At 43.2% G+C, this 25,563-nt stretch overlaps 1 protein-coding gene across 5 annotated transcripts; it reads left to right on the forward strand.

Moving 5' to 3' along the window:
- The first annotated feature begins 1,350 nt into the window (after nt 1–1,350).
- On the forward strand, nt 1,351–4,616 carry LOC120962950 (uncharacterized). Of its 5 annotated transcripts, none has more exons than XR_005754291.3 (4): nt 1,378–1,539; nt 1,621–1,713; nt 2,900–2,992; nt 3,731–4,591. XR_005754291.3 is itself a non-coding variant. In XM_040387093.3 (3 exons), exons 1-3 carry the CDS (start codon nt 1,441–1,443, stop codon nt 4,076–4,078), a joined length of 540 nt encoding a protein of 179 aa, XP_040243027.1. In that variant the 5' UTR covers nt 1,381–1,440; the 3' UTR covers nt 4,079–4,589. The 5 variants fall into 5 exon arrangements, 1 of the variants encoding a protein (XP_040243027.1); XR_005754289.3 differs by having other exon boundaries at nt 1,380–1,539; nt 2,900–2,955; nt 3,731–4,589; XR_005754290.3 differs by lacking the exon at nt 1,621–1,713 and having other exon boundaries at nt 1,380–1,539; nt 2,900–2,955; nt 3,731–4,583.
- The last annotated feature ends 20,947 nt before the right edge of the window (nt 4,617–25,563 follow it).

The raw sequence follows: 25,563 nt of genomic DNA on the forward strand, positions 1-25,563 counted from the left end.
CTCAGCTACGATCTTGTGCCCTCGGCACGGTCTTGTAGATAGTCAGGCTTCTCAGCCTTTTCATTTGTAGCGGTCTGTACTCAGACAAGTTAAGCTTCCGCATGTGCTTGTTGCTTGTATGACTTGAATGCTGGGTCATCAGACCCATGTTTGTAATATCTGGCTCTTCGGAGCCTAATGAATAAATACTTTGTGTTGTAGAGTTTTGTTGTGATGCCATGTTGTATTTGCACATATCGAGCATATTGTGTGTATGATTTGAAATGTTTAGTATGTGTGGGATCCGACAACCTAGTTGTTTATCCTTGGTAGCCTCTCTTACCGGGAAATGTCTCTTAGTGCTTCCACTGAGCCATGGTAGCTTGCTACTGCTCCGGAACACCTAGGCTGGCCGGCATGTGTCCTTGTTTGTTCCCGTGTCTGTCCCTTCGGGGAAATGTCACGTGGTGACTACCGGAGTCCTGTTAGTCTGCTACAGCCCGGATTCACTCGCTGATGACCGACACGTTCGTTGCTGGGTCATGTATGCCTGTCCCTGTAAGTTAGTGCCACTTTGGGTTTACGACTAGTCATGTCGGCCCGGGTTCTTTGTCATATGAATGCTAGCGACACTATCATATATGTGACCCAAAAGGCGCATACGGTCCCGGGCCAGGTAAGGTGGCACCTGTGGGAATACCGTTCGTGAGGCCGCAAAGTGATATAATGTGTTACATGCTAGATCGGTGTGACTTAGGATCGGGGTCCTGACATTGAGAGTGTGATCGATGTCCCAGACTACATAACCATCTACATAACTTCACGTGGATGCCGATCGGACTATACACATACTGGGCATCACTATATGGCGTTGTATATGCGGCGTGCAAAGATAACAATTGAGCCTCCGTACATGCTACAGAACTAAGGTATAACACTCGTGTATCTAAACTCCTATACACATGCCAACATTTTTATTATGTTGTGACAATCAACATCGTTTCTCCAATCCTTACAGAAACATGGCTAGTCCATTGTAGTTCTCGAGTATACTAATACAAGTAATGCAAAGCAAGAAATTGCGATCTTGAGCTCGCTCTAATAGATGGGCTGCTGTAGCATGGCTTTATTATGGCATTGTTGTATTATTATTTTCAATATATAATTCTTATTTCAGACCCTAAATTGTAACATGTACACTTGATCTGAAGAATTGGATTGCCTACTTTTTTTCAACTAAACATTCCTTCCAATTCCGAATTGGTGTGTTTATTTGTATACCGTTTTTTTAGAGCTGCCAACTGTTATAAGCAGGCTTAAGTGTTATTGGTCTGTATGGGCCCAGAAGCAATAGCCCAGCAGCCAGGCCCATAGGTTTGCCATATAGTCCTGAGAAGCCAGACAAATGAAACCCTAGATCGACATAGTACTCCCATACGTTCAGCAACTCCCTCCCTGTCAATGGCGTCACTGCCAGGAGCATGCTCAGATCTATTTGCCGTTCCCCTCCTTCGCATTTCAGCACCTATTGATCCGGAGCAGCTCCCAGGAGAATCACAGGTGAGTACGGCTTCCACTTGATAATTAGGTTAGAGATCTGTGTCTTTCTTTCTAACTAGAGCTAGAGCCGTACTTTTACAGCAGCTAGCAATAGACGCAGAAGAGATACGTGCCGTATTTTCTCCAGCCGAAGAACATTCCGTCCATGACTAGCATAAAGAACAGCCCGATGAGGTTACTTTCTCTCCCCAACAAACCAGATGTTTAGATTGATTTCTTTGCCAATTCTTGTTATGCCTATAACTTCTGTCATGCCCACACGCCACTGCTCATATTGTTTGACTTCTGGTCCCAGCTCTTAGTATATTCTGCTGTTGATCGACAACATTCTCTGTGATTGATGATATGCTGCAATTAGGTTCAACCTAGGCATTATAAAATACAGAACGACATGCGCAAATTATATGTACAAGTGCAGAATTCCTAAGAAATCTCTTTTATAACCAAACTAAACAATTAATTAATAACTGGAAAAATGTGTTCTCACCATCAAACCTGGCCAACGGGCCGATTTTATCGGGCCGGCACGATAGCCCGCGTGCCTGGCCTGTCATGGGCCAGCACGGCACGTGGCTTAGTTGGCCGTGCCTGGCACGTGGCCCGGCTAGGGCCGTGCCTGGGCTGCCATGCCAGGCACGTGTGCCAGCCCGGCACGGCACGGCTAACTTTTTCTTAGCAAAATCTACTACTCCCTCCGTCTCACAATATAAAAACATTTTTGACACTAATGTAGTGTTAAAAACGTTCTTATATTTTGGGACAGAGGGAGTACTAATCTAATCTACTACGTACGTCTACGTACAAGGGACAGAGAGCCAACAAGGCAGAAGGACCAGAAAAAGTGCGTGCCCGCGATTCCTGCAATCGATGTGAGTCGCACGACTTGACGAGCGCACTGGCGCACTGTGGCGCTGCGCATGGCCACGGACGGCCGTCCATTGTTCGACTTTTTTATTCCAGCCAACGAGGTAGCTAGCCAGAGCCAACGAGGGAACGATCGATGTTCTTTTTCTATAGAAAAAACAGCCAACGATCGATACTGTGCCTCGACGTGCCTACTCGGGCCAGCTGTGCCGGCGTGCTAAACGGGCCGCCGTGCCAGCTCGTGTAGAGAGGGGGCTGTGCTTGGGCCAGAGAGGCCAGCATGCGTGCCGGCCCGGCCCGGCACTATTACTTTGCGTGCCTGGATGGGCCGTGTCGTGCCTAGCCCGTTTAACCCAGGTCGGGTCGTGCCGGGCCGGCCCGGCCCATTTGGCCAGGTATGCTCACCATTATAGTATTCCTCTCCTTAGCTTGCTATGTGCTTTTCTTAAATGTCAACAGCCTGGATAACCTACTAATTAATATCTGCACATTGCAGGATGAGGTGGCAAGCATGGAAGTAACCCACAGCCACTTTTCTTCATATGCGGCATGGTACAAACAATATGAGAATTCACGGCACGGTTCTGAGGTTAGTAATTACAATTAAAAACAGCCAGTCCTAATTACAGAGACAACCTAATATTAGTATTGGCCTATATATTATCACGACATTCAACTAACTCCATTTACAATTTATTTTAGCCATTTTATTCCTTTGGACCTCAAAATAGTAACTCACATCTTCCCTACGTTGCATAGATTTTTTAGTGCTATCATATCATGTAACTGATCTCTCGTTACTCTCAGAACCTTGATAGAACTCCTGAAAATGAAGCTAAAGCTATGTACAGCCAAAATGTGTAGGTTCTGTTGTTGTTAAGAGGCTGTTTGGATTGCTGTCGATTCATGCCTAGCCAATTTTTTGGCGTTGACTGAGCGCATGGCAGCTGCTTGGATTGCAACCAATTATTTGGCACGCCCGTGGTAGATCAACCCTTCCAATTCAGTCCGCGTGTAATTTTCCGCCAACGACTGGCAAGGTGTGGGCGTGCGAAGGCCTCGCCAACTTTTTCACACGCCCATGTGTTGGTAGGGCAACCTCTGCCAAGAACCAAACAGGCCCTAAACCTATTGCGAGTCAGGCTACCTTACATTGTTTCCAATATATCAGCGTTTAATCTGTAGAAAGAGATGGTGTTTGCGCTGGTTGTGATTTTTTGATTTTCATTGCTGGAGAGAACCATTTATCTTATTTCGCAAATTTATACTGCCTCTGTATTATTGTCATGCTACCCTTCTAAACAATGACATCTATTTAAAACCACAGGCAGTACCAGCGATTGTCAAAATACCTTACAGGATGGTGTTGGATGTTCTTTTAGAGACTCTGGGCCTTCCAGAAGTTGAGTACCGAACCAGAGTATATGATGGCAGCAGGGTGTGTGTGACTGTATTGTTCTATAGAACCACATCATATGTTGGGAATGATATTCCTGGGGTACAATTTGTTGATCAATCAATGCCAGAAGACAGTGCTGCTATGGAAGCAATTGGATACATTAAATGCACAGTGAAGACAGAGATAAGAGACTATAACTACAGCACCATGAAGAAACTCGAGGAGGAAAATCGGTCTCTAAAACATGAGCTTTATATATCTAGGTACAACAAGTAGAAGATGAAGACAAAGATCAGATCCATCAAGAACAAGCTAATGATTGTTACATATGAGAAGAAGCAAAACGCTATGGGCTGGTTCGTCTTAACAAGGTACATGCATGGATTATATGATCATATATTCAACGTGGCGGCATTGAATATGTCATATGGGAATGGACCCGTAGATAAGATTATCAGTGACCCTCTTATCAACATAGAGAAGGTGGCGCAGAGACTCAAATGTTGGGTGATCAAGTCAGAAAAGAAGCTAAGAGCCATCAGGATGGGTTTTTAGAACCTGGGCCTTTCAATCTATATTGTATTCTGCCCCTTTTGCTTGTCGTAGCTGCAGAAGCAGATGCAATTGTATAATTAGCTTTCTCTTTAAACCAAGACTTGCGAAGCTATGTGTGTAACAAGTAATGGTACTTATGTTATAAGTATTTATTACATATGCAATTCATGTTTCTATGGGCACGTGCTCTACGTCTACTGTTTAATATATTCCTATATGAACGATGTAGCCACAATCATTCATGTAAATAACTCATTATCCCCAGTTTATGGAAAAGAGCTGATGTTGTGAAGCTAATTTACTAAAAAAATGATGCAATTAATACATGGTTTTTTCCCATTTGTTACATGCTGTTTGTCCAAAAGTAAAACAATTAATACATGTTTTTATTTCCGAAGCACACATGGGATCAAGGAGCCACTACGCCATTTGGCGCAACGGGTCAACTCGTATTCATAATACTCAATCCACACAAAGAACTATAAAGAGATCCCGAAGTTTCCGTCGGAGAAAAACGTGCATCAACCCCTATGCATAGATTACCCCAATATCACCATGGGAATCCGCGAGTTGAATGCCACAACATATAGCAAGTGAATCAATAAAATACCCCAATTGTCACCTCAAGTATTCATACTGCAAGACATATATCATGTGTTCCCATCTCTGAATATTCAATCCGACAAGACAAAACTTCAGAGGGTAAAGATTCAATTCATCATAACAAAGTATAGAGGGTAGAAGCATCATATGATCCGACTATATTAACAAAGCCCATGATATAGATCACGAGAGAGAGAGAGAGATAAAACACATAGCTACTGGTACAAAGCCTCAGCCCGGAGGGTGGACTACTCCCTCCTCATCGTGGTGGCCGCCGGGGTGATGAAGATGCCCACCGGAGATGATTCCCCCCTCCGGTAGGGTGCCGGAATGCGTCCAGATTGGTTTTCGGTGGCTACGGAGCCCTGCGGCGGCGGAACTTCTGATCTAGGTTAACCCCGATGGGTTTCGGAATATTTGGGAATTTAGAGTGCAAAGAAGGGGTGCAGGAGGCAACCGAGGTGGGCACAACCCACCTGGGCGCGCCAGGGGGGCCTAACGCGCCCTGGTGGGTTGTGCCCCCCACGGGGCACCCCTGTAACACCACGGATGTAACTTTCCATATTTGTAACTCCAACTCTTGCCATTTTCGGCTATGTGTTATGATATTCCCTCCGTGGTCGGGTTTTGTTTTTCGTTTTGCATTTTGTTCATGTCATGCATCTCATATCATGTCATCATGCGCATCTCATTTGCATACGTGTTCGTCTCATGCGTCCGAGCATTTTCCTCGTTGTCCGTTTTGCAATCCGGCACTCCCACATGCACCGGCGCACCCCTCTTGTTTCTTTTCATGAGCGGGTGTTAAATGTTCTCGGAATTGACCGAGGTTTGCCAAGTGGCCTTGGTATACCACCGGTAGACCACCTGTCAAGTTTCGTTCCATTTGGAGGTCGTTTGATACTCCAACGGTTAACCGGGTAACCGCAAAGGGCTTTTGTGTGTTGTAGCAAAACCCCCCTCCAAACATCCCATTAACCCCTCTAAGTCCCCTCCATGCTCTCGGTCGTTCGATCACGATTGTGTGGGCAAAAACGGTGCTCCATTTGGACTCTCCTAGCTCCTTCTATCTATATAAACACCTCCCCCTCCGAAATCCCGGGTCCAAACCTAGTCTCCGCTCCCTCCGCGCGCCGGACACGTCCGCCCGGCGCCGGACGAATCCCGCCGCCGCACCTAACCAACCGGGAGCCGCCACGTGGCCGCGCCGCCGCCCGCCGACCGCAGGCCCGCCGAGGCCCGGATCGGGCCCCCTCGAGCCCGGCCTCCGCCCGACGCCGCCGCTCCGTCCTCCTCCTCCAGCCGCCGCCCCCGCCGCCCGGTCGCTGGCCTCGCCGCCCCGTCGTCGCCTCCAGCGAACGCCGGCGCCGCCCGCGGCCGCCCGCGCCCGAGCGCGCCCGGCGCCCGACGCCCGCCGCTCCGATGCCCCTCTCCGGCCTCCTCCGCCGTGCCCCGCGTCTTCCCCGAGCTCCTCTCCCTCCTCTCCAACTCCGGCCGCCGCCGTCTCCTCCGTCTTCGGCGAGTAGCCGCGCGCCCGAGCCGCACCAGATCGAGATCTGGATCGGGCTAGGTTGACTTTCCCCTCTCTCCGATTTTCTCTTAAGTCCCGATATATTTGCAATAAGTAGCAATGTTCATCGCATCATAAATCCGTGCATACTGCTCCGTTTCGTGCGTGTAATATATCGAAATGTTCATTACGAGATGCTCTTCATTTTTTTATTTTGCCATGCTCGTTTGAGTCCATATTGATGCCCAAATCTCTGATGCAAGAGTGCTATGTGATGTTTACTGCTGTTATTTATCAGAACTTGGTGATTTGTTATTTTTGTTGCAATTGATGTATGCATCTTATGAGCATGAGCTCTACAGGTGTTTTGATATATGCCATGCCATCTTTAAAGAGGTGTATGCCATGTATTTTTGTGATCTATGTGGTGACTAGCACGAGCATGCAAACTAGGCTTCCTGATGTTTCTGTTTTCAGGGACTTAGAATTTTGCTAAGTCTGTGACTGCTGTTATTTTGTTGCCATGTATCCATGTGGCTACAGAGAGATCCATGTTTCTTTTGGGCATGTTCACTAAGGATGTCTTGTATATATAGTTGTGCTCTATCTATCCATGCCCCTGTTTGCAATTATGGAGTGCCATAGCATGTCTTAATCTTGCTCTACTACTGCTCCGTTTCATGCGCATGATACAACGAAATGTTCATCACGAGATGCTCTTCATTTTGTTCCATTGTGCCATGCTCGTTTGAGTCCATCTTGATGCCCAAATCTCTGGTGCAAGAGTGCTATATGATGTTTACTGCTGTTAGTTATCAGAACTTGATGTTTTGTTATTTTTGTTGCATTTGATGTGTGCATCTTATGGGCATGAGCTCTACATGTGTTTTGATCTATGGCATGCCATCTTTACAGAGGTGTATGTCATGTATTTTTGTGATCTATGTGGTGACTATCACAAGCATGCAAACTAGGCTTCGTGATGTTTCTGTTTTCAGGGACTTATGTTTTGCCAAGTCTTTTACCTGTTGTTATTTTGTTGCCATGTATCCATCTGGCTTTAGTGAGATCCATGCTTATTTTGAGTATGTACAGTAAGCATGTTTTGTAGATATAGTTGTGTTCTATCCATCCAAGCCCCTGTTTGCAATTATGGAGTGACCTAGCATGTCTCAATCTTACTCTACTTTTGCTATAAAATGTTCCTGGCAGAATGTTAACATGACATTCAATTTTGCCAAGGTTGTTGTAGTTGATCCATACATGCTATGAAGTTGCTCTTGCCATGGTTAGCTTCATAAACATTCCATATTGCTGTAGGTATGCTTGTTTTGTCATGCATTGCTTTGTGATGAGTGAATCGAGCTCACAAAGATGCCTTCATAATTCTGTTAACGCCATGTTCTGTTTTCTGCTAAGTCTGAAACCTGTAAACGAAACTTGCTATGTTTACATGGGTGCCATCATATCTTCTGATCTTTTTGGCTCATGGTCAGTAAGGGACTTTTGTTATTTGCATTTAGTAGATTCATTCCATTCCTTTTTTTGCTATGTTAAGTTCCTGTAGCATGTGTTGTTCTTGCTCTGAACATTGCTACCTGATGCTGTTTCAGCCATGTCCAGTAATTTCACCAAGTCTGTGAAACTGATATCTTTTGCACTTTTGCCATGCTTGTTTGAACCTGTTATTGTATGATCTAGCTGTAGATCATTGTTCATCTTTTGTCAAGCATCTCCTGTAGATTACTGACATATGCTTTGTTGCTATGTTGGGGTGCTGTAGCATAGTTACTTGATGTATTCTAAGTGCTATCATGCTGTTAATTGCAGAATCGTGTCATTCTTGTTTTGCTTGCCATTTGCAAACCGTGCATCCGTTTCCGGTGATCTTTATATCGATTTCGACCAAACTCATCTCATCGTTCCAATAGCATACTTGGTTTGCCAAGTTACTGCCTTGTTCATCTTTTTTTCTTCCGGAGCACGCATATGCATCGCATATCATATCTCGCATATCATGCATGTTTTGCATCATGTTGCTTGTGCATTTCCCGTGATTGATTGTGGTTCCATTGCTTGTATTCTTGCTGTGGGTAGAGCCGGGAGACGAGTTCATGAACGAGGAACCTGTTGAGTATGCTTACGAGGATTAAGCTTTCGACAACTCTGAGAACCTTGCAGGCAAGATGACCATACCCTCGAAATCACTTCTATCTTTGCTTTGCTAGTTGTTCGTTCTATTGCCATGCTACGCTACCTACCACTTGCTATATCATGCCTCCCATATTTCCATGTCAAGCCTTTAACCATCCTTTCCTAGCAAACCGTTGTTTGGCTAAGTTACCACCTTTGCTCAGCCCTTCTTATAGCGTCGCTAGATGCAGGTGAAGTTGAAGTTGGTTCCATGTTGGAACATGGATATTTTTTTTGGAATATCACAATATCTCTTATTTAATTAATGCATCTATATATTTGGTAAAGGGTGGAAGGCTCGGCCTTATGCCTGGTGTTTTGTTCCACTCTTGCCGCCCTAGTTTCCGTCATACCGGTATTATGTTCCTTGAGTTTGCGTTCCTTATGCGGTTGGGTGATTTATGGGACCCCCTTGACAGTTCACCTTGAATAAAACTCCTCCAGCAAGGCCCAACTTTGGTTTTACCATTTTCCACCTAAGCCTTTTTCCCTCGGGTTTTCGCGAGCCCGAGGGTCATCTTTATTTAAACCCCCGGGCTAGTGCTCCTCTGAGTATTGGTCCAACCTGTCAGTCACCGGTGGCCACCAGGGGCAACTCTGGGCTCGCCTATCGGAAGCTTGGACAATCCGGTGTGCCCTGAGAACGAGATATGTGCAGCTCCTATCAGGATTTGTCGGCACATTCGGGCGGCTTTGCTGGTCTTGTTTTACCATTGTCGAAATGTCTTGTAAACCGGGATTCCGAGACTGATCGGGTCTTCCCGGGAGAAGGTTTATCCTTCGTTGACCGTGAGAGCTTATAATGGGCTAAGTTGGGACACCCCTGCAGGGTATTATCTTTCAAAAGCCGTGCCCGCGGTTATGCGGCAGATGGGAATTTGTTAATGTCCAGTTGTAGAGAACTTGTCACTTGACTTAATTAAAATACATCAACCGTGTGTGTAGCCGTGATGGTCTCTTCTCGGCGGAGTCCGGGAAGTGAACACGGTTGGAGTTATGCATGAACGTAAGTAGTTTCAGGATCACTTCTTGATCATTTCTAGCTTCGCGACCGTTGCGTTGCTTCTCTTCTCGCTCTCATTTGCGTATGTTAGCCACCATATATGCTTAGTGCTTGCTGCAGCTCCACCTCATTACACCATCATGTCCTATAAGCTTAAATAGTCTTGATCTCGTGGGTGTGAGATTGCTGAGTCCTCGTGACTCACAGATTCTACCAAAACAGTTGCAGGTGCCGACGAGACCAGTGTAGATGACGCAACCGAGCTCAAGTGGGAGTTCGACGAGGAACGTGGTCGTTACTATGTTTCTTTTCCTGATGATCAGTAGTGGAGCCCAGTTGGGATGATCGGGGATCTAGCATTTGGGGTTATCTTATTTTCATTTGGATTTGACCGTAGTTGGTCTATGTGTGGATTTTGGATGATGTATGAATTTATTATGTATTGTGTGAAGTGGCGATTATAAGCCAACTCTCGTTATCCCATTCTTGTTCATTACATGGGATTGTGTGAAGATGACCCTTCTTGCGACAAAACCACAATGCGGTTATGGCTCTAAGTCATGCCTCGACACGTGGGAGATATAGCCGCATCGTGGGCGTTACAACCCCCGAGGTGCAACTCTGGCCCAATGGATGTCTTCTAGCCCATACAAAATCCCCGTAGAGTTTTGTTGCGTTTGGACTCTGTTTGGTATTGATTTCCTGCGATATAAAAAACAAGCAAAAAACAGTAACTGGCACTGGGCATTGGGTCAAAAGGTCAGTCCCAAAAAATGATATAAAGTTGCTATAAAATGATTGTAAAACATCCAAGAATGATAATAAAACAACATGAAAACTTCATAAATTATAGATACGTTGGAGATGTATCAGCATCCCCAAGCTTAATTCCTACTCGTCCTCGAGTAGGTAAATGATAAAAGAATTAATTTATGAAGGTGAATGCTAGCAAAGTGCACAAGTTTGATCAATGATAATTTCAATCACTTTTTCTAGCATCATAAAAGCAATTCTTTCTGATAAAACTTCTCATGTTATAGTGGCAACCAGTTCACATGTTAAGGTTGAAACAATGAACTCTCTTGAAACTCAACAACCTATGTTCTGAATCACCAAGCAGTTGCAATTCAACTTATTCAACAGAGTTTAAGTAAGAGCTCCACATACTTAACCATCAAATAGTCATCTATGATTGCTAACACTCACCACGTACACATGAGCAAAACGTTTCAATCGGACACATAGAAAGATAGGGGCTTATTGTTTTGCCTCCCAACGTATTTACCTCAAGGGTGATGTCAACAATAATAACTCATGCTACCCATATTCAACCGGACATATGTGCCTAGATCTTTTCTCACCACATGATGTTTGCCAAAAGAGAAAAATAAAAAGGAATAGAGAGAATAACTTTGACTCTTTGCATAAAAATAAATACTAATTTTTTTTAAAGATATGCCCTTCGCAGAGGGAAGCAGAGGTTACCATGCGCTTATTTGTTTGTATGCTCAATCGCTTAGTGCAAAAAATGTCACGTTATATTGCCCCTTATGATAGCAAACTTTATTATGCAGTCCGTCGCTTTTATTGCTTTGCCATCATAAGTTCATATAACACTCAATTTTATCTTACACTAAATGATCTAACACTTTTAGAAGCAATTTTTATTGCCTTATTGCACCGATGACAACTTACTTGAAGGATCTAGATCAATACTTAGGTAGGTATGGTGGACTCTTGGGGATAAGATTTGGGTTTAAGCGTGGATGCACAAGTAGTATCTCTACTTGGTGCGGAATTTTTGGCTAGCAAAGATGGGGGGCAAGAACCACATGTTGATGGATCTATGACAATATGACTTCTATGTGAATATGAACAAACATAAATCATTACATTGTCTTCCTTGTCCAACGTCAACAATTTTGGCATATAATATTTTGATGGGGGCTCACAATCACAGAAGATTTCCATGATAGTGTATTTGCATGTGAAAGTACTCTTCCTTATACTAATTATTCGTGAATTGCTTGTATGACCAAAATTGTGATTGTCAAGGCTCAAAAGGTTTCATTTTCTAAACCCAATGTGAAGCTGCCACTTGGCATGATATGACTTCAACTTCATGACATTCAATTTATTCAAAAATTTACTCATAGGATATAAGTGAAGCACAAGATATTTATTAAAACAGCAAGCAAAACAAAACAAATTGACCTTTCAAGGATATCACAACTCATGTGAAGAAGCAAAAACTTAGGATCAAGCGATACTAACTGATAATTGTTGAAGAAGAAAGGTGGGATGCCTACCGGGGCATCCCCAAGCTTAGATGCTTGGTAATTCTTGAAATATTATCTTGGGATGCCTTGGGCATCCCGAAGCATGAGCTTTTGTGTCTCCTAAATTCCTTTTATATCACGGTTTTCATAAATCTCAAAAGCTTCATCCACACAAAACTCAACAAGAACTTGTGAGATAAGTTAGTATAAACTAATGCAAAAACCTTATCAATATCTACTGTAGAAAATCACTAAAATTATTATTCAACATTGCGTACTAAATGCCTCTGCATATTTAATACTCCTATCCTCAAATAGAATCATTAAACAAGCAAACATATGCAAACAATGCAAACATAACAGCAATCTGCCAAAACAGTACAGTGTGTAAAGTATGCAAGAGTATCAATACTTCCCTAACTCCAAACATTATGAAATTCTACCACACTGTAGAAAATTTATAAGAGCTTAGTATAAAAAAATTCAACATTTTATCACATTCTGACTTTCCACGGGAATTTTTGCAACAACGGTAAACTTTCTGTTTTCAAACAGCAACATGTAGACTTGTAAAATAAGCATAGTACAGGCTATCCTTGACATTTTTATTGAAATGAAAGATGCAAAACATTATTATAAATAACAGCAAGCAAATCCTGACAAAATAAATTGACGCTCCAAGTAAAACTCATATCATGTGACGAACGAAAACATAGCTCCATGTGAAGTTACCGATAATGTTGGAGACGAAAGAGGGGATGCCTTCTAGGGCATCCCCAACCTTAGTGGCTTGGATATTCCTTGAATATTACCTTGGGGTGCCTTGTGCATCCACAATATTAGGTTCTTGTCACTCCTTATTGTCCTCACATCAATATCTCACCCAAAACTTGAAAACTTCAATCACACGGAACATTGTGAGATAGGTTAGTATGATAAAGAGCAAACCATTTCACTTTTGGTACTGTCAAAGACAAGATCAATAATTGTTTCCACAAAATGCCTACTGTAGCATATCATATCCACAATTTATATTGAGCAATGTAAGCCATAGAAACTAGAAAGCAAGCAAACTATGCATTGAAAACTCAATCTGTCAAAAACAGAACGGTCTGTAATGATCTGGATAACTACCATACTTATGCTACTTTAAAAATTATGAAAAAATTATGAACACGTGAGAAATTTGTATGTTAAACTTCTTCGAAAAGAATCAACTCAAAAGCACTCTTCTGTTAAAAACGGGGCTTATTTTCGTGAGGGCAAAAGTTTCTGTTTTTCAGCAGGGTGAAATGAACTATCACCCAACATGATCCGAAAGGCTCTACTTGGCACTTTATTGAAACAAAAGCAATAAAACATGATTACTACAATATCTTAATCATGTGAACATGCAGAAACACTAAGTAAAAGTGTTGGGTTGTCTCCCAACAAGCGCTTTTCTTTAATGCCTTTTAAGCTAGGCATGATGATTTCAATGATGCTCGCATAAAAGATAAGAATTGAAACATAAAGAGAAAATCATGAAGCATATGACTAGCACATTTAGGTCTAACCCACTTCCTATGCATAGGGATTTTCTGAGCAAACAACTTATGGGAGCAAGAATCAACTAGCATAGGAAGGCAAAACAAGTGCAACTTCAAAACAATCAACACATAGAGAAGAAACTTGATACTATTGAGGTTTGTAAGAGCATAAGTTCCTCTCTCATAATAATTTTCAGAGGCATCATGAATGGATTCAAAAATATAACTATCACATACAGCACTGTTTTCATGATGCACAAGCATAGAAGATTTATCACTCTTTAAGGCATACATGTCATCATAATAATCATCATAGATAGCAACTTCATTGTCATAATCAATTGAAACCTCTTCCAAAATAGTGGATGTATCACTAAATAAAGTCATGACCTCTCCAAATCCACTTTCATTAGTATTGTAATAAGATTCAACACCCTCCAAAATAGTGGGATCACTACTACCTAGAGTTGACACTCTTCCAAACCCACTTTCATCAATGTAATCATCATAAATAGTAGGCATGCTATCATCATAATAAATTTTCTTATCGAAAGTAGAAGGAATCAATGGATCATATTCATTAAGCAAAGCATCCCCAAGATTTGGACAAGCATTATATCCAGCAAATAAATCTTCAACCATATCATACTTATTGAATATAACATCCCCAAGCTTGTGGTTTTGCATATCATAAGCATAATCACTCTCATCATTAATAGTATGAACATCACCAACGGTATAACAATTGCTATCATCATAATTTCCAAAGTTGGTGTCAAAAAGATTTCCAATATCATAAGAAGTATCATTATCTTCCCAATCATAAAAATCACAACAAGCAATAGGCATAACAAAATCATCATCAAGTGTATCATCTTCCACAATTATTTTTGTTTCGTTTTCATGAGGCACAACAATAATAGGAGCAAAATTATTTGGGAGAGATACCTTTTTACCTCTATTCTTTCTTCTTTTCTTCTTCTTCACCACATCACGTGTGGGTTTAATTAATCTTTTCAAGCTTATTCTTGATGAGATTGGTTGGATAGCAAGCTCCTCCTCGTTACCCGATTCATCATAATAAACACTATGAGGGTTTTGGGAAATATTTTCCTTTATTTAGTACTCTCTTCATATTCTATTTGTTCCCTTGACTTTAGATAGTTGGCAATATAAGGATTCTCAATGCAATTCATCGCACAAAACATATAAATTTCCTCTAGAACAAAATCAAGAAATCTCTCTAGATTAAATTTTGGAATACCCTTGGTTATACGTTTAATTTCTTCATACCCCAAAAGAAGACTAAGCTCTTTGTGATGCTCAAGGGTAATCAAGTTATCACAATTTTTGGACACGATTTGATCATGAAAGAATTTGCATTGGAGATTTAAATGACCATGTTCATTGTAAAGTTCACAAGGATGGCGGAAAAAATTACATCTTTTTGCACAGTCATCTAGCCTTTCTTGCAACCATTTTGTTTCTAAATATTTATGCTTCTTACAAAATCTATCTTCCCTCTTTGGTGTGCAAAGGCACTCCCAATTCATTCCGCAAAAAGTGACATCCTTATAAGAAACATTTTTGTCATGACTTGTGCAATCATCATTAGCATTTTGGATATTCAAAGAATTCATACTAACAACACTGCAATCATGCTCATCATTAAAATATTGTGTGCCAAGCATTTTATTGACTTCTTCTTCTAACAATTGAGCACAATTTTCCGAACCATCATTTTCAAGAACGATATTATAAAGATGATCAATAATATGATGCAACCTAAATTCCATTTTTATTGTAGTTTTCTTTTATAGACCAAACTAGTGATAAAACAAGAAACTAAAAGATTCAATTGCAAGATCTAAAGATATACCTTCAAGCACTCACCCCCCCGGCAACGGCGCCAGAAAAGAGCTTGATGTCTACTACGCAACTTTATTCTTGTAGACACGTGTTCAGCCTCCATGCACAGAGTTTTGTAGGACAGTAGCAATTTTCCCTCAAGTAGACGACCCAAGGTTTATCAATCCGTGAGAGGTGTAGGTTGAAGATGGTCTCCCTCAAACGACCCTGCAAAAAATACAAGAAATCTCTTGTGTCCCCAACACACCCAATACAATGGAAAATTGTATAGGTGCACTAGTTCAGCGAAGAGATGGTGATAAAAGTGTAATATTGATGGTAGAAATATATTTTTATAATATGAATAAATAAAAACAGCAAGGTAGCAATTAATAAACGGGCACAAAAACGGCGTTGCAGTGCTTAAAAACAAGGCCTAGGGTCCGTACTTTCGCTAGTGCAATCTCTCAACAGTGCTAACATAGTTGGATTATATGATTATCAGTAGTAAAGAATCACTCCCGAGTTCCTATTAGCGGAGGATAAAAGATAGATATCGTTTGTAGGGTACGAGACCAACTCAAAGCTATTCTTTCTTTTCGATATATTCAAGAGTTCGTACTAAAATAACACAAAGCTATTCTTTACCGTTCGATCTATTCTAGAGTTCATACTAGAATAACACCAAAGCAAATTCATATTCATAATACTCAATCCACACAAAGAACTATAAAGAGACCCCGAAGTTTCCGTCGGAGAAAAGCGTGCATCAACCCCTATGCATAGATTACCCCAATATCACCACGGGAATCCGCGAGTTGAATGCCACAACATATATCAAGTGAATCAATAAGATACCCCAATTGTCACCTCAAGTATTCATACCGCAAGACATATATCATGTGTTCTCATCTCTGAATATTCAATCCGACAAGACAAAACTTCAGTGGGTAAAGATTCAATTCATCATAACAAGAGTATAGAGGGTAGAAACATCATATGATCCGACTAATATTAACATAGCCCATGATATAAATCACGAGAGAGAGAGAGAGATAAAACACATAGCTACTTGTACAAACCCTCAGCCCCGAGGGTGGACTACTCCCTCCTCATCATGGTGGCTGCCGGGGTGATGAAGATGGCCACCGCAGATAATTCCCCCTCCAGTAGGGTGCTGGGATGGGTGTAGATTGGTTTTCGGTGGCTATAGAGCCCTGCGCCGGCGAAACTTCTGATCTGGGAATTTATAGTGCAAAGAAGGGGTGTGGGAGGCCACCGAGGTGGGCACAACCCACCTTGGTGCGCCATGGGGGCCTGGCGTGCCCTGGTGGGTTGTGCCCCCCGCGGGGCACCCCCCAGGCGCAACTCTGGCCCAATAGATGTCTTCTGGCCCATAAAAAATCCCCGTGGAGTTTCGTTGCGTTTGGACTCCGTTTGGTATTGATTCCTGCAATGTAAAAAAAAGCAAAAAACAGCAACTGGTACTGGGCACTGGGTCAATAGTTAGTCCCAAAAAATGATATAAAGTTGCTACAAAATGATTGAAAAACATCCAAGGATAATAAAATTGCATGAATACTTCATAAATTATAGATACGTTGGAGACGTATCAATTGGCTAGTAGACCAAGGCAATCTATGTCACCATAAATATATGGCAGGATATTTTAGCAACTAATCGGGCGTGGCATGCCATCTCAGCTAAGCAGATTGAGTGTAGAACAAGGCAAGGAAGCTTCTTAATCAGAGCATATTGACTGTAAACTATGTCGGCAAACAGTGAGATTAACAACGTCTATCAGCTAACATTCAGCGCTACTCCGAGATGCACGGGGCCTCATTCTAGAATGCGCGTACCGTGGGAGAAGCTGACCGCCGTGCGTCTCCACAAGAACGTCGCTAGCAATGGCGGCACGGCAAGATGACGACAGTCTACGAGAGCATACTGTGGGAGCGAGAGGATCGCCGTGCGTCCCCTCGACGAACCGCGGCACCAACGTATCAGCGCGGCGGGGAGGGCGGCTTCGGCGGAGCGAGTGGAGTGGAGGGGTGTAACGCCCCGAGACCGACGCTCCGTCTGCCTTCCTTGTTTTGCGAGTCAGCTGTGTTTTATTTGTTTGTTGCATTCGTCATCGCATCATTTGCATTCCATCGGCACTTCGTTGCCGTCATGTTTTAAAACTTGCATTCGCTCGTCGTTGACGTTTCTCCCTTTGCCTTCATCACCTTCCCTCGGATCGCCTTGCCTGCGTTGACCGTTTCAGACCTATCATATTTTTCGCTTCCCTCTTGACCGTGACCGTCTAACCCCTCCTTGCGCAGTGCATAGTCCCCTCCCGCGCGTCCGAAAGTTGTCCCGTACCCGACCCGGTTTGTTGTTATCGTTGAGTCCGGATCATCCCCTAACATCTACAAAACATCTCCATTTTTTTATTTGGACTTCCCTACCTATTTATTCTCATCCGTCGGATTTTGATCGGATGATCCAAACTCCCCTCTTTTCCCATACATATATAGTCTACCCCTAGTCCATTTGAACCAAACCTATTTTCTAGGGAACCTCCCCTGTCCAGCCACCGCCGCCACTCCTCCTGTCTCGTCTTCCTCGGGATCCTCCCAGATCCCCTTCTCACCCAACCAGCGCTCGAGGCATCCCCTCGATCCACCCGATCCAGCCACCAATCCAACCCATCCACCACCTCGCCCTGCCTCCTCCTCGACCTCATCGCAAGCAGCAGCGCCCGAGCGCTCCTCCACCTCGCGACCTCGTCGTCGGCGACCCGTGGACCAGGCCGCCCCCGTGACCCAGCCCTTTCTATTCCTCCCTTCTTCTTCCTGTGCCTCACATCTCTCTGTTCCCTCTCGCTCTCTCTCCCACAGGAGCCCATGGCGGAAGAGCCCCGCGTCATCCGAGTCAAGCCGCCGGCGGGCCTCCAGCTCCTCCCGAGCAAGGGCCTCGCGCTCCTGGAGCCCCTGCATCCTCTCGTTCTAGAAGGAGATGAGCCTTCCCAAGTTTCTCCTCGACTCCTCTGCCTCACCAGACCAAGCCGCCTCCTGCATCGCGTCGCCGACCTCCTCTCCAGCAAGGCCCATTCCCTTCTTCTCCTTCCTCCACTTCTCTCGCCCTATCTGATTTATGTTGTGCCGCCGTTCTTTTGCAGGAGCCACCTCCGCCGCCCTTGCCCGTTCTGGCCGGATCCCGCCGCCTGGGCCCCGTCCCCGGCACCAGTGCCCTCGCCGGAGACCATCTGCGCCGCCCGTCAAGTCTAGCACCTCTGCTTCGCTCGCCTGAGCCAGCGCCTCGTCCCGCCTGCTGCTGCTTCTGTTCTTCAGAAGCGAACAGCTCGTCCGCTCACCCCGTTGACCGCAGTCGCGCGTGGCCTCCGCGCCTGGGCCAGCAGCCTCCCCTTGCCTTCTCCAGATCCGGCCCAGTTCGCCTCTGCCTCACCGGGCCAAGCCCATGGGTGAGAAGCCCCTCCAGTACCCCCTCCTGTACACTATCGGACCAGCAAGATGCGGCCCGTGTTATTTTTTTTCCTGCGCCGCGATTTTAGCATTATCCAGGAGTTTATAGTTTACAGAAAAACCCTTGAACTTCATGCATATAATAACTCTTTCACCGTGCATCGGATTAAAATAATTCAAACATGTAAAATGCTTAGAATTTCATCTAGTTTCATAATTGGCCACTTTCAACCATGTTAAAAATGTTTAAACCTGCTGTTTGTTTAATTTTGCTCGAATAATATGTTAAAATGATTTAATTCATAACTAATTAACCGTAACTCGGATTTTAATAAATTATATATGTAAATGGGGTAGAAAAATGCCTAGTTTAACTTGGTGCACTTCATTTTGCTGTTTAACAATATTAAAATTGCGTTTATGGCAGAACAGTACCAATCCTAATATATGGACATGAGGATTTTCCGGAATTGTTGTTGTTTGTTTCCGGCCTCATTTAACTTGCTTAAATAGGTAGTTTCCTTATGCTTCACCTCTTGCCATGGCTAACAACATTTAACATTGTTGGGTACATAATCGAGAGAAAACTAAATAATTGATGTGGTGTTTTGTCAATATGCAACGAGCTCCACTTAACTTGTAGTTATTTTTGTGCACTTTGCCATGCCATGCATATTTAAACCGGACATGCATCATACTTGATTGGGCATCATGCCATGTTTATGATTGTTTGTTTAGTATGTTGTTTGTTTCTTTCCGGGTTGTTTCTCTTGTTAGCTTCGGTTTCGTTCCGGAGTTGTGAGGATTCGTTCGACTACGTCCGCTTGTCTTCTTCATGGACTCGTTCTTCTTCCTTGCGGGATCTCAGGCAAGATGACCATACCCTCGAAATCACTTCTATCTTTGCTTGCTAGTTGATCGCTCTATTGCTATGCTGCGCTACCTACCACTTGCTATATCAAGCCTCCCAAATTGCCATGAACCTCTAACCTTTGTCACCCTTCCTAGCGAACCGTTGTTTGGCTATGTTACCGCTTTTGCTCAGCCCCTCTTATAGCATTGCTAGATGCAGGTGAAGATGAAGATTTCTCCATGTTGGATTATGTTTATGTTGGGATATCACAATATCTCTTATCTTAATTAATGCATCGATATACTTGGTAAAGGGTGGAAGGCTCGGCCTTATGCCTGGTGTTTTGTTCCACTCTTGCCGCCCTAGTTTCCGTCATACCGGTGTTATGTTCCTTGATTTTGAGTTCCTTACGCGGTTGGGTGATTTATGGGACCCCCTTGATAGTTTGCTTTGAATAAAACTCCTCCAGCAAGGCCCAACCTTGGTTTTACCATTTGCCTACCTAAGCCTTTTTCCCTTGGGTTCTGCAGACTCAAGGGTCATCTTTATTTTAAACCCCCGGGCCAGTGTTCCTCTGAGTGCTGGTCCAAACTAGAGCCACTTGCAGCGCCACCTCGGGGAAACTCGAGGTCTGGTTTTAGTTGTACGTAGTGTTCATCCGGTCTGCCCTGAGAACGAGATATGTGCAGCTCCTATCGGGATTTGTCGGCACATTCGGGCAGCTTTGCTGGTCTTGTTTTACCATTGTCGAAATGTCTTGTAACCAGGATTCCGAGACTGATCGGGTCTTCCTGGGAGAAGGAATATCCTTCGTTAACCGTGAGAGCTTATAATGGGCTAAGTTGGGACACCCCTACAGGGTATTATCTTTCAAAAGCCGTGCCCGCGGTTATGAGGCAGATGGGAATTTGTTAATATCCGGTTGTAGAGAACTTGACACTTGACCTTAATTAAAACGCATCAACCGCGTGTGTAGCCGTGATGGTCTCTTCTCGGCGGAGCCCGGGAAGTGAACACGGTTTCTGGGTTATGTTTGACGTAAGTAGGAGTTCAGGATCACTTCTTGATCATTGCTAGTTCACGTCCGTTCCTTTGCTTCTCTTCTCGTTCTTGTTTGCGTAAGTTAGCCACCATACTTGCTTAGTCGCTGCTGCAACCTCACCACTTTACCCCATCCTTTCCTTTAAGCTTAAATAGTCTTGATCTCGCGGGTGTGAGATTGTTGAGTCCTCGTGACTCACAGATACTTCCAAAACAGTTGCAGGTGCCGATGATACCAGTGCAGATGACGCAACCGAGCTCAAGTGGGAGTTCGACGAAGATCCTGTTCGTTGTGTTGTTTCTTTTCTTTTGATCAGTAGTGGTGCCCAGTTGGGACGATCAGGGATCTAGCAGTTGGGTTGTCTTCTTTTATTTTGGTTCCGTAGTCGGACCTATGTGTGTACTCTGATTGATGTATGATTTATTTATGTATTGTGTGAAGTGGCGATTGTAAGCCAACTCTTTATCCCATTCTTGTTCATTACATGGGATTGTGTGAAGATGACCCTTCTTGCGACAAAACCACAATGCGGTTATGCCTCTAAGTCGTGCCTCGACACGTGGGAGATATAGCCGCATCGTGGGTGTTACAAGTTGGTAATCAGAGCCATCCCCGACTTAGGAGCCCCCTGCTTGATCGAATCGCTGACGTTGTTGAGTGTAGAACAAAAATGTTTTGAGTCTTAGGATTATATATATCGGAGAGTAGGATTCTTTTTACTCCTCAGTCCCTTCGTCGCTCTGGTTAGGTCTCCTGACGTAGAAGTTTTGACTTTTCTCTCCTCAAATTTCACTAAAAAAAATTTTAGGATCACGCGGGTATCTTGGAATCGTTCCGATGGTTTTGTGATGAGAACATTGTTCTTGGTGCCTCCTGACATTTAGGGGTTGTGGCAGTGTCCCGGGGAGTTGAGCTCCGAGGTGTTGTCGTCACAATTTTATCGTTGCAGTTCTGGAATACCTGAGTTTCGCCGACATCGAAATCTCTTTTATGCAGTTGTTGGTGAGATCACCTCGACGCCACCCAGTACTGGGGCGAGGCGGGAGTTCGGGAGTATTGCCATAACTCATATAACGGATGTTTTTCGAAGGTTGAGGTAAACGATTTCCGAAGGTTTCTTGGTTATGTGTTGACGGATGGATACAGCTGGATCTAGGTATTGTTAGTTTGGGTGATATATTTTGTGTCCCCTGTATCCCCAACACTAGATTGCATAACCAGAAAGTTTCGGGAGTTTATAAGTGGGAATTCAAGTAGCTCTTAGGATATCTTTCCGACAGATGCATGATATGAGATTGGGGTTCGACGTCTAGTGGTCCGCCTGTACACGGTTGGTTTTACAGTGGTCTCGTAGTGTCTTAAAGAGTCCTTGGCTATGCCGACTCGGGGACGCTTCGTATGTCATGTGCACAGCCTTGTACATGATGGTGCTGTACGATCGAGCCCGTGTGGGCCCCACCATGAAAACTTCAGACGAAATCTCTATCATATGTTTGTTCCGGCTTATTCTGCAAGCCAAATCCCTTGTTTTGTTTTATTTGTGGTATTCGAGTTGCTTCAATGACAAGTGTTGATTCCATACCTTATTCTAAGTGGTGTTCTCATATTTCTATGTGGATGATAATCCTTCTTGATCATCGAGGTCGTCATGTTAATTCCTCCCAACCGGCGTGTTTCTCTCCAAGTGGATCCGATCATTTCAACATTCACAAGAGCACCTCTCAGTTTTTCCTAACGTTGTTTGTTTCATCCGTCCCAAATTGTCTTTGTTTTTCCCACCCTCCCACCCTTTTTTTTGAAGGACTCAGATTCTTAACCAAGTATCCATTTTATTCATGTGAAGTCCCTTCATTCTTTTCAATCAATGTTCTTACCCGGTGGTTCTCATGAAGATGTTCTCAAGTTTATCATTCTTCGTTCTTTTTCTCCTCCGGTGGATTAAATTCAAGCTTTGTCGATCATATCCTTTCCTTGTTTCAAATGTTTTCTCATGCCGGTGTACCTCTTAATCACTCACTTCTCGCCATTCAATTGTTTCGGAGTGCTGAAGATATCTCAGAATCAAGTTTCCATTCTCAATTCACTCAAGTTCTTTTGAGGATGCTATCTCATTCAAGCCATTTAATTCTACCGGTGCAATCTCTCTTTTCAAGTAATCATTTCAACGGTGTATGTTTTGAGTGGGCCTTAACCCACAGGTCTTTTTCCAGGATCTTACCTGACTCTTCTAATTCTTTTCGGAGCTATTCCTAAATTCTTTTCGAAGTTTGACGTAAGAATGAATTATCATCAGTCATGTCTTTCTCCAAGATCTTTTAAATTCTTTCGTCATTGGTTCAACCTTTCTAATTTTCATCCCGGAGTATCTCAACAATTCATGGTGGTGTTTCTTGTCATCATTCTCAACATTTGAAGACCGAAGAAGAGTTTTTCCTCCAAATCTTATCCGTTCTCTCAAGATTCATGGTTCTAGATTCATGCCATCCTCTCATAATTGTTTTTGATTGTGAGAATTCTTTTCACCCATCCGGAGCATTTCAGGAGTCTTTTCAGTTTGATTCTCCGAAGGCCATCTTTTCAGAAGATTTCTTCGTTCTAAGTTTTCAGCTTCGTTCTTCAATTATTCTAAATTGACGTCTCTTCGGTCATTTCCATATTATTCCGGTGCATCGTCCAAGTATTCTCTAATCAGCTCGTGATCTCTTCGTTCACTTGTATCTAAATTCCCTCGAGTATTTTTGCGCGTTCTTTAATTTTTACGGTGTTTCGTCCTCTTTTCTTCAATTGTTTTCAATTCTCGCGGTGGTTCGTTCAAGATTTCTCTTCCCTCGTTATCATATCAATTTATTCGTTGTTTCAATCCTACCGGTGGTTCGATGAAGACCTTCCCAAGTTTGCGCAATATCTATCTTAATCCTTTCTACGAGAATAAGTAGTATGCCAAATCCGTTGCTTGTCATCAATCTAAATTGGTGAAGGATACGCGTAATGTAATTCTTATTCTTGTTTCCTCCAAGTGATTTATTCCTTCTTTCGGAGTTCGTTCATGATATCAAATTTTCGGTTCAAAGTTGTTCATCTTTCTTTCCGGAGTTCCAAGTTTTCTCGGTTATATCATTTCAAACCTTCATCTAATCATTACAAGGCTTCACCTTGTGTTGTCAACTTCTCTTTCTTTTTATCATCCATTTATTACCGGAGTTCTTCATGGAGGCTCTACATGGTGGTTCATCAAGGATTCTTTCCATTCCTCAATTGTTCTTCAAGATTTCTCTCGGTGTCAAGATCCGTCAAGCTATACTCTTAAATAAACATGGTGCTCAACACATGTTTTGTTTTGTGGAGTCCAAGCATTCTTCATCTTGCATTCTAAAGTGCAATTCTTCCTACCTTATCTTTTGAGGTGGTGTTATGTCATTCTCGATAATTTTCCTTCGGGTTTCATGTTTCACAAAGTTTTCAAGAGTGACATATTTAAATCCATCATTTTATCTTCGTTCAAGAGATCTTTTCATCCAATCAATCTTTTTGTTGGAGTTGTATTGGGTTATATTTCACCTAAAGCCTTCCCTAAGGAATGTTGCTATTATGGTGTCTATCAATGATCCAAAATTTCTCCTATCCTCTCGGCGAGAGAAGATTTCATTTCTTCGTTGATCTCAAGCAAGCAATTGTTTCCGCTAGTGGCGGGTTGTCACCTCATAATTTTGAGATGTGTTCCATAAGCCCTCAACAAGTTTGTTCTTTTTCGTTGTTGATTTTCCCAACAACTCCGTTCTAACCTTCTCCGAAGGGTGCTTTCCAAGCTCATTTGTGGCAGAAGTTGGCATTTTATTCTCCATTCTTATTTCAAGGATCTGTCTTCTATTATTTATTTCTTCCGGAGGCATTGTGATGTTGCTCCCTTCGACCAATCATCTTGTTTTTCTCAAGATCATGTAATTTTTCCTTTCTTATCCGTTTAGCCGGAGTGTCGTGTTTTCATTCGAGTTCTCTCATCTTATCAAGTTTTGTCTCCTCCCTCAACCGGAGTGCTGTTTGAAATCTTTCTTACCCCTTGTGCCATTCTTTCGTTAGTACCGGAGGCAATGTGTTGTTAATTTCATCGAGTATCCTCTCATCTTGTCAAGATCATGTTCAATTCCTTCCATTTTCGGTCGGAGTGCTGCCCAAATTATACCATTCTCATTCCTTCTTTATCTTGTTTTAACCGGAGTGTTGATGTCTATCATTCCTCTTCTAGCCGGAGTCTCATCCAAGTGCTTTCATTTTGCCAAGTCCATATTGTACCCTTTCCATTTTCCAACCGGAGCGTTATCGTAATTGATCATTAGCGTTCCTTGTACATCTCGTTTCAACCGGAGTGCTTGCATGTATTTCTCGTTCATTGATTTCTCCATTCATGTCTTTCAATCTACAAGGTTCTCGTGATGTTCCTTGCTCCTCTTTCGTAACGGATTGTTTTCAACTTTGTTCATCTTCGTTGGATTCTCTCTTTTAATTCGTTCAATCTCTCAAGGTTCGTGGTTTCACTCGTTTGTCAAGAAGCAATTTGTTTTACCTCTTCCTCTTCCGCTTTTCTCCGGTGCCATCCTAGATCTTGGGACGAGATCCTCTTGTAGTGGTGGAGTGTTGTAACGCCCCGAGACCGACGCTCCGTCTGCCTTCCTTGTTTTGCGAGTCAGCTGTGTTTTATTTGTTTGTTGCATTCGTCATCGCATCATTTGCATTGCATCGGCACTTCGTTGCCGTCATGTTTTAAAACTTGCATTCGCTCGTCGTTGACGTTTCTCCCTTTGCCTTCATCACCTTCCCTCGGATCGCCTTGCCTGCGTTGACCGTTTCAGACCTATCGTATTTTTCGCTTCCCTCTTGACCG

The sequence above is a fragment of the Aegilops tauschii genome, chromosome 4, assembly GCF_002575655.3.
Source record: "Aegilops tauschii subsp. strangulata cultivar AL8/78 chromosome 4, Aet v6.0, whole genome shotgun sequence".
NCBI lineage: Eukaryota > Viridiplantae > Streptophyta > Magnoliopsida > Poales > Poaceae > Aegilops > Aegilops tauschii.